Below are 15845 nucleotides of genomic sequence, written 5' to 3'. Positions count from 1 at the left end.
TTCATAATCAAAAAAAGGCTTGAAGGCTTATCAAAAGTAAAAAGGCTCCTCTACCCAGGAGTCCGCCCCAGGGAATACAAAGCTCACAATCAACAGTTTTGTATTAGCTTGCCCTGATCACAGTCGCAAACAGGCTTTCTCCCACCAGCACAGCTTCTGAAAGCCAAGAAAGGCTGTCCAGAGGACAGAGGCTCACGGGTTTTGTGTGTTTTTTATTATTCTTGTTATTTGTTTTTAATCCATTACATTTAGAGAGGTCAAGTTCAGAATTCATGACCTTCTAGGTTCCCTTAGGTCCCCAGGGGTGAGATGAGGATTCAGATGCAGGGAGTACTTACGGTAAGTACTCCCAGGAGAGATTCAGAAGAGAAGGGGCAAAGCAGGAGAGAAACGGCAAGCAAGTCCCACAGCAGTGAGATCCCAGGCCAAGTCCTAGTCTCCCTTGACCTCACAGAAGCCCCTAGTGTTAGTTACATCTAGAGTTCACCTGCTTCCAGCTAAAGGAGCACCAGCCACTCAATGGCTAAGCGTCCCTTTGAGGGTTGGGGGATGCAAACTCCTGGATACCTGGGGATCCCCACCTCATGCAAAATATGGTTCTAGTTTTCCCCAGAGCACTCCACGTCCGAGGGGGATTGGTCTGGAAGCACAAGGAATGCCCTGCCAGGGAAGAATGTGACCGAGCACCTATGTGCCTTCTCTAAAGACCCTTTTAGAACCAGAGTGGATCTAGCTTCCTTCCAGCCTTTCCCCCATGCCCTAGCTCTACGCTGTGCCCACCCAACCAGGCCCCAGCCCAGCCCAGCCCACCTGCTCTTGGCCAGCTCCTTGCTTTTGCTCACCATGACTCCAGCATCTGGAGTAAAGGTCTGCCCTTTTCCATCTGTTTAAACACTCGAGGTACTTCCACAGCACCTTCCCCTGAAGTCCCCTTCATCATTCCCTGAGCTGCCCCATGCCTGGTACCATCTCTCAGCTCCCATCATGCTTCCTTCTGCCCAGACCTCACGGGCTCCATATCCTTCCCTCTCCTGGCACACTCCCCACAGTCCCCAGGTCATGAGCTTGGCCTTGAGGTCAGAGCCTCTGCTCTCTGTTGAAGAGGACCGTTGTGAGGCTGGCCATGGAGAGGCCCAGTGACATGTATTGAAGAGCCCTGGTGGGCTCCATGCCAATCCATTGGCTCTCTTTCTGAGTCTGCCCACCCTTCTGAGTCTTGCCAACTAATCATCTCCCACCAGGAGCACGCTCTGGCCAAGCCCATCTGACCAGGTCCAGCCGAGTCATATCCTGGCCCAAGACTGGAAAGGGGTTTCCACCCTGTCACCTTCAAGTGAAGGAGGACATCTGCTCAACTCCCCATTTTTTCCCATAAATACTCCCCACCACTTCTGGGGCCAGGCTCTATGCAACAGCGTGGGGAAGGGGGGGGGCAGAAATAAATAGAGGAGGGGAGGCTGGGGCTCTGCCTTCAGGAAGGGATTCCCTCTCTCCTCCCCAAGCTGGTGGGGGCCAGCCTCAACTGCCCCAGGGGCACTTACAGAAGAGTCCCCATTGAGGAAGAGCCTGGGGCTGACTCTGGCCTGTAAGATTTCAGGGGGGGGGGGTCACACTCTGGGGCTGACACTGTCAGATCAGTCTGCCTTGAGGAAGCAGGTGGAGGCGAGGAGGACCTGACCTGAAAAGTGTGCCAGGTAGAGAGACCAGAGTCAACACAGAGTATCTAAGGTTCTTAAGTCTCCAGGGCCTGAACCCACCTAGTCTACAACCTCCAGGAAAAGCTAAATGCCCCACTAATCACATTCCTCAGATGCTTTCCCCTCACATCCTAAGATGCTGGAATGGCTGTTTAAAGCTTTTAAAACTCCCTACAGCAGGCCTACCTTTAGAAGTTCCAAGGGCTGCTTCGGCACCATCCAGACAGCAGTCTTCACCTCCTGAGCCCTGACCCCGCTACAGGCTGAACCTGTCCCCACCACAGGCCAATACTTCTCAGCCTTGCGTGACATTAGGATCCTTGAGGAACGTACTGAATCCTACAAGTGCCTGAGGTGTCCCCCAACCAACCACTCAACCTATAATCAGAATCCCTTGGGGGATGGGTGGGGTGGGGTGGGGTGGGGGGAGGACTGGCATCCATGCTCCATGCATTTGCTGTCATTGGTGTTTGGTTTTTTTTAATTCAGCATTTATTTTCACATTTACAGACAAGATGGAAGAATGATCAGAAGTATACCACAGACCCATTGCCCACATTACCCAATAATTTACATTTTGCTTGACTGTTCTGTGTGTGTGTATTTCTGAACTATTTGGAAGTGAGTTAGAAACATGGTGCCCCTTTATCCCTAAATGTGTACTTCCTAAAAGCAAGAATATCCTTTTATCCACAGTGTAGTTATCAAAATCAGGAAGTTGAACATGGATATATTACCGTTATTTAATCCTGATGCCACATTCACATTTCAATGATCCCAAGAGGTGCTGGAGCCCGGTAAAGCTCCCCAGATAATCAGAAGATGCCCTCTGGCCCCAGATGAGACCCACCTGAGCCACTCTGTGCTGGGGACACAACCCCAGCCCTGGCGCCCTCCTCCCTTTCTCAATCCCTCTCTCTCCAAGTTGAGGAGCTCCTGCCAAGGCAAAAGGGGCGGGCTGATGAAAGGTGTTAACCCTTTGTCTGCAGGCTGGACACAAAGGTTGGCCCCTGGCTGGCCGTCCCAGGCAGCAGCCTCTGCCCAGCACCGCTATAAATAACCTGGAGGGCGGGCTGTGGGGCGGTGTCACGCCGCCCTGGCCTGGTACGCAGGGGAGAGTGGCCCCTGGGCCTGGAGGCTTACCTTGGCCTCTGTGCCTCCGTGTGGGGGGAGGGGACCAACTGGGCTCCAGCTGGGGGAGGGGCGGACGGGGCGGACCTTTGTGCTGGAGCCCTGTGCTCCTTTCCCCATACTCCGCTGGCATGGGGGGTCCCATGGGGCCCCCGCTCTTCTTCCACGCCCCACACTGGCTCCTCTGCCTGCTCTGCCTCCTCCCGGAGCTGCTTAAAGTAAGTGCAGGGCGTGGGGTTCCGTATCAGGGTGGGGGCGCCCGAGGCGGTGCTGGGAACTCCGCGGTGGGAGGTGGGTCTCAGTGCCGGGTTACTGGACCAGGTTTCCCTCAGCCCAGTTAGGAGATGGGTGACTTGGTGGCGGGAGTGAGGTTTGGATCCCTGTATGAGAGGAAGGGTGGAGATGGATCTCTTGCCTGGTTGAGGGAGGCAGGTGGAGGGGAGAGGGAACAGACGTCGGCTAGAATGGGACATGAAGACCCTTTACCGCCCAGCAGAGTGTTGTGGGTGAATCTCTAGTGTCTAGGGCATGCCCCTCCTCAGATCCAGAAATTCCCTATCCCCTGCCCATTTTGTCCCCTCCCCGGTGGGTCCCTCTCCACCTCCCCACCACACCCTCACCCTACACCCTTCCCTGAAAGAGAACGCCAGAGGTGCACCCTCTGTCTCATGCCACCCTGTCCCTACCTGCCTCTCGCTGCGTTAAAGCAGGCAACTGCCAGTTCCAACTGAACAATGGGAAGAGGGCGCACTGGGAGGATCAGCCTAGCCCAGGGTTTCTGAAAACAGTGGGCAAAGGCCACCCCCACCCTGTGGCCCGAGTCAGGGTGTGCAGGTGGGTGCTGGGGTGGAGGGTGGATGGGTGTATACAGAAAGAGCTGACGAGGTAGGGGTGAGGCTAGGAGGGAATGGTTCCCAAAAACAGATGCAGGAGGAACCCACCCCAAACCCTCTCCCCATTTTACAGATGGAGACACCAAAGCTCAGAGAAGGAAGGACATCTGTTCTAGGTCATGCTTCTCATGAAGAGCCACAACATTTAAAGGGTTCAGAGAGGCAAGAGGGGCCCAGAGGCCACACAATTCAGGGGAGAAGAACCAGGCTAGAAGTTAGGGAACCCAGTGTTGTCCCGACTCTACCACACACCAGCCTCTGGTATCGTGGGCCTCGATATCCTCATATGTACACAGAAGACTCATTTGTTTAATCGTCTTTCAGCAGATAGACAGTGAGCAACCACGGCCAGTGGCAAAATGGCTTTGCCAACACACCTGATTCAAATCCTTGCTCTGTTACTTAGCGTGTGACCTCGGACAGGTTACTCAGATCTTCTGAGCCTCAGGTCCTCATGGGTAAAATGGAGGTGGTATCAGTGCTTACCAGATAGAGTTATCGTGAGGAATCGTTGAGATAATCTAAGTAAAGCTCTCAGCACCGTGACTAGCACAGAATAAGCCCAGTAACTCCAGCTATGGTTTACTGCCAGGCACTAGAGACAAAGCATGATCCCCTCCAGGGGCCCTGCCCTCCCAGTGGTCTGGTCAGAAGAAGGAGAGGGGCCGGTCAGTGCCCCCTATAGGCAGCCAGCCCTCATACTTGCCAGGTCCTTTTAATGACATTGAAGGTTGTACTTGGGATGAGTAGAGGCTGTGGAGTGGGTTCACTACCACCTGTGTCCTCCCATACCTACCCCAGATGCCCTGGGCTTTGAGCACTTTTTGTCACCTCTCAGTCATTCTTGAGATACATGCTTTTCAAGGGAGCCAGATGTGAAGCCCAGAATTGCCCCTTGACCCTCCCCTCCAAGAGCCATGATGCTGACCGCAGAACCTGGTGAGCCGGGGAGGGCTTCTGGCTGCTGGCCCAGAGCCAAGGCCAGTTGAAGGGTGGCGGGGGTGGGGAGATATATATCTGTGGCAGGGTCCCCTGGGTTCTGGGGGTGTCAAAACTAGGAACCTGAGAGGCAACAGTCTGCATCCCCTTAGAATCAACCAGAACCTCCCCCTAGTTTCCTGGGAGACCCCAGGCTGAGACTGAAGATTGGTCACATGTCACCACCGGGAGAAGAACTGAATCATGATCTCCTTGGCCCCAAAGCGCAGACTTCCTTGTGGTAACGACATTTATTTCTGGGTCCTTGTCCAACTATTCCAAGATTTCTGCTCGTTGTGATAAGAGGGCATGGGACCCGGAGCCGGAGGTGGGAGGGAAGGCACTGTAGGAGGGACCTGGCCTCCAGCCCTCTCATTCACTGAACTGGCATTTAAGGAGGACGTGGCACAGCGGAGTCCTGAGGGGGAAAATGCCAGCCCACAGCTCCTGCCCTACGGAGTTGATGGCCTAGAAGGAGCCACTGGTGGAAAGAAAATAATGGTAAAGAATTGAGTGTGCATTTACAAACACTGGTTTTTGGAACTAAGAAAGTTGTGTGCAGGTTATGATAAAGTCTGCTGGGAGGTGGATAGGACAGCTTGGGTAAGGACAGGGCACCCCCAGAGGAGAGCCGTGGGGAGAGCCAGGAGTGAGGGAAGGCCCAGACAAGCCCCAACCTTGAGAAGAGATGGTGCAGGCTTTGGGGGTCTGGTGGGCCCTGGTGGGATCAGACATTTGTCCCAAGAGGACAGGGAGCTCTGGGAGCTTCCTGAGTAGGGGAGAGGCCTGCCCTGATCTGCCATTATGGAAATTCCAGCTGGTGGTTTAATGGGGAGGACACGCTGACCGGGCCCGCACTCAGAACCCAGAGGAGCCGAGTTTTGACCTTGGTGCTCCCGGTTTCCCTCCAAGGGCTTTGGGAAGCAGCTTTCTTGAGGCAGCATATAATCATGAAGCCTATCTTGTGCACCAGGCACTGGGCTGAGGGCGGAAAGTGAGACCGTTCTTTGCAGGCAGGAAGAGGTGGAGGGAGGAGGCTAAGTAACATGACCACTGGATTCCCAAACTCTTTGATTTTAACCTTTTGAACTATTCACCTTCCCCTCTGTGAAGACCCCAGGAGTCTACCAGCCCCTTGGACCTTTGGGCAGCAAAATACTGCCGCCCCCACCCCCCATCATCAGGGTCTCAGAACAGCCCTTCTGTGGCCTTTTGCTCCAGGTCTCGCCTTCTGGTGGGGCCATCCATCCTGAGAAGATTCAGCTACCAGAGAGAAGACCAAAGCTCCAAAAGTCTGGCTGCACAGTCCTCCCCAAGACCAAGGACGGGGCCCTGCACCCCTTCCCCACACACCCAACGTGCAGCCAGGGGGCTCTGGGGTCATTGCCAGAAGCTAATTCATCTAATAACTTTTCCCCAAAATTAAGCTACTTTCTGGGTAATTGACGAAGCCCATTTTAATAAATCTAATTTATTCTCTGTTTTTTGCCACTTTGATGATGTTTATGTACTTTTTAAAAATACCAGTTTGTCTGAGAGCACTGCTTACTTAATTTTGTATTCCTGGCAAGTCTTAAATTTGCACCACTTTACAAATTACAGGGCTATTCTGTACCCTCTCTACTGTCATTTACTACTTTATCTGATTTTAGCCATTATTAGGAGTCCTCAGCCAGTTTGTCTAAAGGACCTTTATTCAAAATTCTTATTTTTTAATATGTCATTTAAAGCCCACCAGAGAGAAGAATAGATTATTCAATATTTTGTTTATTCCCTTTCGCATCTACACAGGGCTTACCACATGCTCAGCCCTGTTCTAAGCATTGCTATGTATTACCTATTTTAAGCTTCATAATACCCATAAAGGATAAGACCTTCATTACCCCCATTTTACAGATCAGGAAGCTGAGGCAAGGTCATGTGCCCAAGGTCAGTCATCTGGTCGTGGCAGGGTCAGGATTCAAACCAAGAAGGCTGACTCCAGATTCTATTCCCTTTACAAAAATTTAATTAGGCTACTCAGACAGACCCCAAACAAATATGAATGGAATGATTTTAGGTTATCTGGACATTAGATAAGTTGATAATTAAGAGGATAATTTTAAACCTAGATCTATTCTAGGGCATCCTCCTGGGCAGCCACCTGCCCCTTTATGGGGACTCCCGGCCCCCCCACCAGGGTTTCCTCCATCCTCAGACATCTGTGTGAGGGCCCAGGGCTTGGGATAGGTAAAGGGGAGAGGCGTGGAGAAGAGACAGCCCCAGGCTGTCAGAGGTGAGAAAGAGCACATGATAAGGAGAGGCCTGAAAGTTTCTCCAGTTGAACTGTTGGCAGTTAGAACTGGATGGGAGAGTGGGCATCTTAGAAAGAGGTACCTGCTGGAACCCTCAGGGATGGGAGGGCCCACAGGAAGCTGCTGGGGCCCTGGGGGACTTCACTTAAAGTCCAGCACCTGTTAAGTTAGACTTGAGTATCTAGTCGCCCCTTCCAGGAAGCCTGCCCACATACTACTTCCTTCACATGCCCGCCAGCCCCTTACCCTCTGCCTTAGTCAGCCTCCGCCCTGGCACTGCCTCCTGTGTGTCTGCTCAGGGCTCAGAGCCAGCCTCTTCCTTACCTCCTGCTGTACCCCTCACTTCTCCTCCCTTTCTCATCCTCTCTTCCCCCTCTGCTCCTCCTCCCTCCCTTCTCCCCTTTCCCTTTCTCCCCCTTTTCCCCTCTCCTCCTCTTCGCTTCACCCTTCCACCCCCCAGGGGCCTGAGTTTCTTCCTCCTCTAGCCCTAGCTGGGCTCAGTGAAACCAGTGAATGAAAGAAAACAGTGGGGAGGAATCCTCCCCCTCCCAGAGGAGTCCTCTCTGACCTTGGGCAGGGAGGGAGGAGGCAAGGAGGGAGCTCACCCCATTCCCCTCTGGTGACTGGCAGCCTGGCCACAGGACCTGTGGTCCCGTAAATCTCCACGGCTTAGACCAAGGGCTAAATTTAGAGGCAGCTTTGTAGCCAGACCAGGAGGGAGCACTAGGCTGGGCGACACCCCGGCTCCAAGGAGGTAGCACCTTTGAGGCCTCCCTTGTCCCTGGGGCACAGGTTCTGCCCGGACAGAGCCCAAGGTAGATGAGCAGCTGGCATCTTGGCCCTGGCCTCTTGCCGCCTCCTCCTCCTGCCAGGGCCTCTCCCCCACCCTTTCTAACGTGAAGGCTTCCAATTCCAGGCACACAGGGGCTGGAACCAGGAACTGGGCTGGCTCCAAAGTGAAAATGGAGAGAGAAGGAATCTGACAAGTAGGAAGAGCCCAGAACCTGAGCTGCTGGAATTGGGGGTAGGGGTGCAGCTCCACCTGGCTGAGGGGGTCGTGGTCTCATCCATCCATCCATCCATCCAGTTTTCAGCCAACAAACACTTACTGAGCACCGGCTATGTGCCAGGCTCGGGACTGGGAACTGGGGACACAGATGCGAACCAGACAGATGTGGACTGCCTAGAGTCTCACTGGGTAGAGGTGAGGGCTGGCAGGTTGCTCTCTGTCCCTAGGACACCTAAGAGCTGGGTGCAGAAGCCTAGAGTGTCCCTTGCAGAAGAGAGGATAATCCAGGGGGCGGGTACCAAGGGGGGCTCAGAATAAGTTATAAAGCCCAAACTTCTCCATGTGCAAGGCCCAGCCCAGCTGGCTGGGTCTGCACATATTCCGGCTGTGACCCAACCCCCTGCCCATGGGCCCCACTGCACAGCGAGAATAGCTTCTTTCTTGAGTGGTCTCTGGACCCCCACAGCCACCCTTTTGGGGACTGTTAGGGACTCTCCACATCTCTGGACCACAGCCTACCCTTCCTCACCCAGGACCAACTCTTCTGTGTATCTGACCAAGCCACAACCTACCAGACAATCTGTCTGGTCTTGCGTCAGCCCCTTACCTGCTGTGCAGCCTTGAGAGGCGACTTGGCCTCTCTGGGCCTCAGTTGCCTCTTCTAGAAAATGGGGTTATTCGCAACTACCTCAGAGGCTGTTGTGGGGGTCGAATGAGCTGTGGTAAAGCACTTAGAGCTGTGTTGAGCCCATCCTAAGTGCTGGTTTCCCACTAACGAAGCCTCTCCTTCCCACCTATTTCCCTCTACCCTGTTAATGGCGTCCTCAGACCAGAGGCTGGCAGCCTCCTGACCAGGTCCTGCACTTTCTTGCCTCTGAACCTTCATTGGCTCAGCTTCTGCCCCAGGGATCACTTTCTGCTCTTCTTATCCTTCCCCAACTTGGACGCAGCTGTTATCCTTTTGGACTGAGCTCCAGCGCCCAACCCTCCATGGAACCCTGAGTCTCCTTACCCAGCATGCGCTGGGCACTGCTGAACGGGGTGCCCAAGGTGGGGTTCAAGCTGTATCTTCAGGGACCCAGTGTTGGGAGGGGTGCTGAGGGCTAAGGGGGATCAGTGCTGGTTAGAGAGCTGGGGAAGAAGGAACATAGGGTTTAAGGAAGCTTTTCTCGAAGAGAAGGATTTGAGTTGGGCCTTGGGACTCCCAAGAATGGGGCTTGAAGCCCCACCCCTATGTCTGAGCTCTCTTATTGGACCCCTCCTAAAGGCCTTGCCAGGGGCCACCATTTAACATGTTCCAGGCTCCTGACCTGCAGTCACTTGTTTAAGGTACGCCAAAACCCTATGGGGTTGGTATTATCTCCGTTTTAAAGACGAGGGGAGCCAGGCTCAGAGAACTTAAGTCACTCGGCCAAGGCCACTGAGCTAACAAGCAGTGTGCCCAGAGACCTGAACATGGTAGACTCTCAGAGTCCACCATCTCTGAGAGCTCGTGGCCCAGCCCTTGAGGTGGGACTATTCATGGCCGTGTCTCTGCTTTCCTTGGCCCACTGAGAGCAGCAACCTCTTCTTCTTCCTCCCTGCCCACCCAGCACTCCCAGCAGCCACGGCTCTGCCCAAAATAGGCACCTCCAGGGTCTGTCGTGATTTATTTGAGTCAAACCCACCCCATCAACCTGTTGAAGAGAAGAACATCTTTAGCTCTGCTGGGTTATTGGACTGGTGGAGAAGTTCCAGAAGATGGAGCCTGGATCTGGCAATTATTCCAAATCCTCCTCTGATCTGCTTACCCAAGCAGCCCAGGTCTGAGCAGCATATCAATACGGAGCACAGCACCCTGTGCCCCAGTGCTCTGCTCAGCGAGGAGGCTCAGCCCCAGCCTCAGCCCATAGCTTCAGATGCAGGGGCATCCTAGCAATCCCTGGCTCCTGGTGGAGGAGGCCCTGACCCTTCCCTCCCCCGTGCATTCAGACTGTGTGCTGAAAGTTGGACAGGAGACACCTGAGTGATGGGACCACGATGAGGCAGTTGGTGGCTTTGAGAGAAGGAGCTTTTGTTTAAGACGCAAAGTCTGACCTGCCTGAAGGTCCACCCTCAACTCCATGTGCCTCTGGGTCAAGCATTGTCTCTGCCATGAGCTCCAGATGAGGCTGACTCGCTGGAAATTCTGTTCCTCCGTGGAGGGCACTACTAGCTGCTTCATAAACAAAAAGGGGCAAGGAGGGGGTTGGGAAACGTATGATGGGTCAGGCCTGGGGCCCCCACTCTGCTCAGATCCGGCTGAGGGTGGACCTCAGAATTGGAAATCTGGGGACTGAGAGTGTTCCCTCCCCTTCCTAGCCCACCTCACCCCTGGCAGGGGCTCCCTGGGCAGCAGGGCCTGCAAGGCCTTCCCAACGCCCAAAAGCTGATGCTGAGGAGCTTCCAGTAGCCACTGGGGTATGGGTACAGCTGACCATGGGCCCTAGTGTCTCTCTGTCCTGCAGGCCAAGATGCCAGAGCTCCTGGCTCGTGGGAGCCCCTTACAGACACAGACACACACACACACACACACACACACACACACACACTACAACTATACGACTCACACAAGTACACATGCCACACAGACATAATACAACCCCCACATACACCCACACTGATCACACACACCACACATGCCCCTGCTCCCCCACACCTCCTTCCGTTCCCAGCCTCCTAGGGGAGAGTTGGCTGGTCTCAGGTGCGGTGACAGCCTAGGAATGGGGTCCCTGCCACCCTAAGCTCTCTGAGGAGCAGCAGGCCGTGTTTGCCCATCTGGCCAGGAGGGGTCATTTATTAGGAGCTCCAGGCCAGCATGCAGAGACGAAACATGCAGGCCCTGTCCCAGCACAGGAAACAGACTGAGCCAGATGTGGGGGGATGTGATGTTTGAAGGTTATGGGGCTCTAGCCCCCGGGAGACATCCTGGGGCAAACATTTACCCAGCTACCAGCGAGAGAACATGTGACCGGCAAGGGGAAGGGGAGGGACTGCCCACTGGTGGGCAGTGCCTTCTAGAATCCCAGAATCAGAAATGTCAAGGTAGGGAGAGGCACAAAAGTCATCTTGCATACATACACAAGAGCACAAGTGCATTCACACACACGCATACTGGCCACAGCATAGGAAAAAATGGTGGCCTTGGGAAGAATAGGAGACGAGAGTTAGAATTCTAGAGTGCCAAGCTCTTGTTAAATCTCACACTATGCATTTCCCAGCCTCTCTGCCTTTGCACACACTGTGCTCTCTACCCAGGATGCTCTTCCTGGCACCCTCCTTTTTAGCTGGGCAAACTCCTACTCTATCTTCAAAGCCCACATCTGCATGACCTCCTCCAAGATGCTACCCCATTCTGCCTCAGCAAATTGTAGATGCTGTAACAACTTGGTCCCCCATCCATCTTTCCCATCAAAAGATGGTCCCTCAGGGGCAAAGATAACCACATTTGCTTTATTTCTCTATGTCCAGCACCCATTCTCATGGTTTTTTCCAAAAGATGGGGTCCTGGATAGTCTTTATCTTTTAAATGAAATTGCCATGGTTACATCAAGCATGTCTGTTTCCTGGTGAGTATCCATGTTGGCACAGTGATCCCTTTCTTTTCCCCTACTCATTCTTCTGCCTGCCCCCAAAGTGTCACCTCTTCCAGGAAGCCTTCCCTGTTCTCCCAAGTCCAGGTTAGGTGTCTCCCCTATGAGGAGACACCCTTGGTCATAACTGCCTGTTTACCTGTGTAACAGAGAAACAAAGTCACATCGTCTGCTCTCCTCCCCTTCTTTCTATGCCTTCTGAGTGTAGGGGATCTCTACCTGGCCTGGGACTGTCCCAAGGACACCCAGTGGGTTTCCCAACCAGGGCCAGACACACAGTAGGTGTTCTACAGATACTGATTCGGTAAATGAACAGCTGGTAGACACCCACCCATCCTAAGGAGGAGAGCACTGGGGACCAGGGGCTGGATGGCTCAGATTCCAGCCTTGGAGGTCAAGCTGCCCTGGACCATTTCTAAGGCCTTGTCAGCGTTCCGGTCCTGACCAAGTTGCCATCCTGCTGCATGGCAGCCATTTCCCTCCTCAGTTTCCCTTTCTATATAGCAGAAGTGAGAGAAGTGAGGGCTGAGGGATAAAAGGGTAGGGGGAACAGGCAGGAGCTGGCAGTGGCTAACCTGGGCCTGACCTTGGCCCCGCGTCCCTCCCATCCTCTAGGCTGCCGGGCTGAGCCGGGCGCCCGTGGCCCTGCCCCCATGGGCGCTGCTGGAGCAGTATTGCCTTGGACTCACAACCCTCGCCAACAGATCAGGTATGCACGTCAGCCCCCGAGTGGATCCCTGGAGATTGGGGGGTGGGTCAGGGCCAGGAGGGAGGAGGCAGCTCTCCTGGACCAGACCCAGCTCTGTGGGGTGGTGAATGGTGACTGGCTTCCTGACTCTCATCTCTGTCCTGGGACCGACCCCTCCCCTATTTGGGGCTCAGGTTCTTCACCAGTGATAAAGGCCTTGGCCCTCAGCTTCCAGCTCCCTGCATCTAAAGGAAGCTGGCTGGGCTGGCATGCTAGAACCAAAGGAGGGGGCCCCACTCTGCTTATCAACTTGAGCAAGAGCAGCAGAAGGTGTAAACCACATTTTCCAGTTGCCGTGACTACAGGTGTCCCCTCTGAGTAAGGACTTGTAACACAGCAGCCGGGGCCCCTGAATTCTGACCCCTCGGAGTATGCCAGCAGTGGACTCCGAGTCCAGGTCAGCCCCTGCGGAGCTCAGAAGAGCTGTGGGCTCTCATAGGCTCTGGAAATCTGTCCCCAGGCCCCACCCAGTGTTCTGGCATTGTCAGGTCTGCACCCACAGGAGCAGCAGGGAGAGACGAGGGCTGGGGAGTGCTCAGGGCCATGGAGCTCCTGCCAAGGCCACAAGGAGGTCAGGGCACTTCCAGCAGTGGGGTCCAGTCAGGTATCTGAGAGGAAAGCCTTGTGGCCTGCCTTACTGACAGTGGAGTGGTCCGGAGCTCAGGTGCAGGGGTCAGACAGACTCAAGCCTCCATCTTACCTCCTCCACTTAGAAGCACTGTGGCCCCAATGAGTCACCTAAGCCTTCCGCGTTCACTAACCGGCGGATGCCATGGACTACCACATACCACACACTGTTACACAACAGTAACATATTTTCTCACAGTCCTGGAGGCTACAAATACAAGATCAAGGTGTTGGCAGAGTTGGTTTCCTCTGAGGCCTCTCTCCTTGGCTTGGAGATGGCCGCCTTCTGCCCTTGGTCTTCCCACAGTGCACGTCTGTGTCCTAGGCTCCTTTCTCACAAGGATCCTGGTCACAATGGATGAGGGCCAGCACTGATAACCTCATTTTAATTTCATTACCAATTAATCTCCAAATAAGGTCACATTCTGAGGTACTGAGGGCGTATGGATTTAGAGGGACAAAATTCAGCCTAGAAGACCACCTAAGCCTCAGTCAGAAACAGGTCTGAGTCGGCCTCAGAGGCTTACTGTGATGTTTGAAGGAGAGATCATAGAGACACCCAGCATGGGCCAGGTCAAGCACCCATCAGCCCAGGAAATGAGAGCCCCCCCATTTCAGGAGGATCCAACCTTCCCCCCCACTAGAGTGCTCTGCTCTGAGAGGCAATACTGGTTTATCAGGATTCTCCCTGCCCTGCCCTCCAGCACATAGCACAGACCCTCGCCTTCCCCATGACCCCTGGTGGACAGTACCCCACCCCTTCTCCCCTGAGTTTAGTGGGGAGGGACTCAACCTCACCAAATACGAGGCCTCCCCTGCTTAACTCATAATGTCATTCATCTGTTTGCAAATGGGATACATTACATGGATATAATTTGGAAGAAAAAATATTTTTAAAAATCAAAGAAGACAATGAGTGTTCATTATTCTACAACCTGGGAATGTTGATAATGTTTATATCCCCTAGGAGTTTATCGACCTATCGAGCTTCATGTTACTTCTTTTGTGTTTTTAAAAAAACACATTGATGATTCTGTGTCTACAGTTTTGGAGCCTACTTTCTCCTCTTATAACTCAGTGTGAGTTTTTCCCCATGCCATTAAATGAGCATTCTCCATATCACTGATGAGACTGCCCAGCAGCGGTGGTGGGGACACATCATCCTTCCTTCACCACGCCTTTAAGGTGGGACGCATAGGCGGTTAGGATGCCCTTGGGCCTGACGAATAGTTTCTCAGGTCCCCACATGAAACTGACCTCATTTTAAGTGTCCAGGGATTGAGAAAATGCATGGTGACTGACGTAAGTTCAGAAAGAAGCAAAACCCAACCATCTATTGTTTAGACCTACATACACATGATAAAACTGGAAAACTAAGAGCAAGGGAATGATAAACATTTGAGAGAATGTTTCCTCTGGGGAAGGAGTATTTAGATAAATATGTAAGTGGTTGGCAATGATCTCATTTTGGATTCGGTGGTAGATTTAGATTCCTTAAATTTACTACTACATCTGAACTTCCGTAAAAGAGAACTAAAATAAAATAAAGTTAGGCCATGTATGGGCTAATGATGACAAGTGGTCATAAGTCAAAAGCTGTGACCAGTTAAAATGTATGCCTCTGAGGTCCAAATAAAGAAAAACCACACATAATCACAAGAGACTTCAGGCAGGCTTTAAATGGATTATTTCTGTTTTGTTCGTCAGAGAGGCACCTAATAGGGCATAGATCATAAGCCATGTTATTTGTTTAGTCCATAGGCAATATAAGGGTCCAAATGGATTCAGGAATCCCTTAAAACAAAATAACTCCCCAATCCAACATGTGTATACACATACACACACACATACACAGCCCGCCGGGCTGGTCAAACGGCCTTGGCCAAGAGAGCCTTGGCCAGAAGACAGAGTTGTGCCAAGACCTGGAGCGTTCTGATGGGTGCAGGAGATCAGTCAGTGAACAAGACCAGCCCTGCCATGGGAGGGTAGAGGAGACAGTGGAAAAATCGACCTTGGTGTGACACAGACCAACCCTAAGAGATGGAGGCACCAAGGAGGCCCTCCCAACCCAGACAAGACAAAGGAGTGCAAAGTCAATGTTTGCATGTTTGAAGGGCACGTGGGAGTCAGCCAGGCTAACTGGAGTGTAGAGCGGTAAGGGCGTTCCTTGCAGAGGGAGGTCTAGAATGGTTCCGGGGAATCACAAGTCATCCCAAAGAGCATCTGAAGTTTGACAGAAGGGAGAGCATGAAGGGTAGACAATCTGGAAGAGTATCCTTGGCAGTGCTTAAGAGCTGAGCTCCATCCTGAGGACAATGGGGAGCCACTCTTAAAGGAAGAATGCCATATTCTTAATTATAGAAAAATCACTTCGTCTGCCTAGTGGAAGAGACAGAGAGCCCGGTCCAAATGCTGCTGAGGTGAGGATGGCCCAGGGGTTGGAGAGGGAAATTCTTTTTGTCCATATGTCAATGAGAATGTGGGATTAGAAGGTTGCTGAGGGCCTTGCCCCGTCCCATGGTTGGACTTGAAGATACCATCTCCCCTTGGCCATCATCCCCTGTGCCAAGGATGTGTGGGGGAAGAGTGTCTGGCCTGGGGGTGCTGTCTCAAAAGTGCCTCCAGACAAGAGTAGGGCACCTTCTGGCCTCAGCCAAGACTCCCCACCCGCAGCAGCCCCTGATGACTCCCAGTCAACCCCACAACTTTGACCCAATCTACCTGCTCCTCGTGTATTCATTCTGACTGAGCACAGACCCGAGGAGAGGCAGAGACAGAATCTATCCCCTTAAATCCTATTTTCCAGCTCACATTTGATGGATGGTGGGGTGAATGAGAGAACGTGTGTGATGCTGTC

The 15845-nt window shown here is 53.0% G+C and overlaps 1 protein-coding gene across 10 annotated transcripts in view; it reads left to right on the top strand.

Annotated features, from left to right (window-relative positions):
• The first annotated feature begins 2821 nt into the window (after window positions 1-2821).
• The window catches only part of CRHR2 (corticotropin releasing hormone receptor 2), a 48169-nt gene continuing 35145 nt past the window's right edge, over window positions 2822-15845 (top strand). For 2 of the 10 annotated variants that reach the window (XM_047695682.1, XM_047695694.1), the window contains exons 1-3: window positions 2825-3046; window positions 5096-5200; window positions 12229-12322. In XM_047695682.1, the coding sequence (XP_047551638.1) occupies window positions 2960-3046; window positions 5096-5200; window positions 12229-12322 (286 nt within the window). In that variant the 5' untranslated portion in view covers window positions 2825-2959. Of the gene's footprint in view, window positions 3047-4812; window positions 4941-5095; window positions 5201-12228; window positions 12323-15845 lie in introns of all 10 variants that reach the window. The other 8 variants (XM_047695689.1, XM_047695690.1, XM_047695693.1 and 5 more) reach the window with 8 other exon arrangements.

The sequence above is a fragment of the Lutra lutra genome, chromosome 11 (genome assembly GCF_902655055.1).
Source record: "Lutra lutra chromosome 11, mLutLut1.2, whole genome shotgun sequence".
NCBI classification, from domain to species: domain Eukaryota; kingdom Metazoa; phylum Chordata; class Mammalia; order Carnivora; family Mustelidae; genus Lutra; species Lutra lutra.
This window is presented reverse-complemented; position numbering and strand designations above follow the sequence as displayed.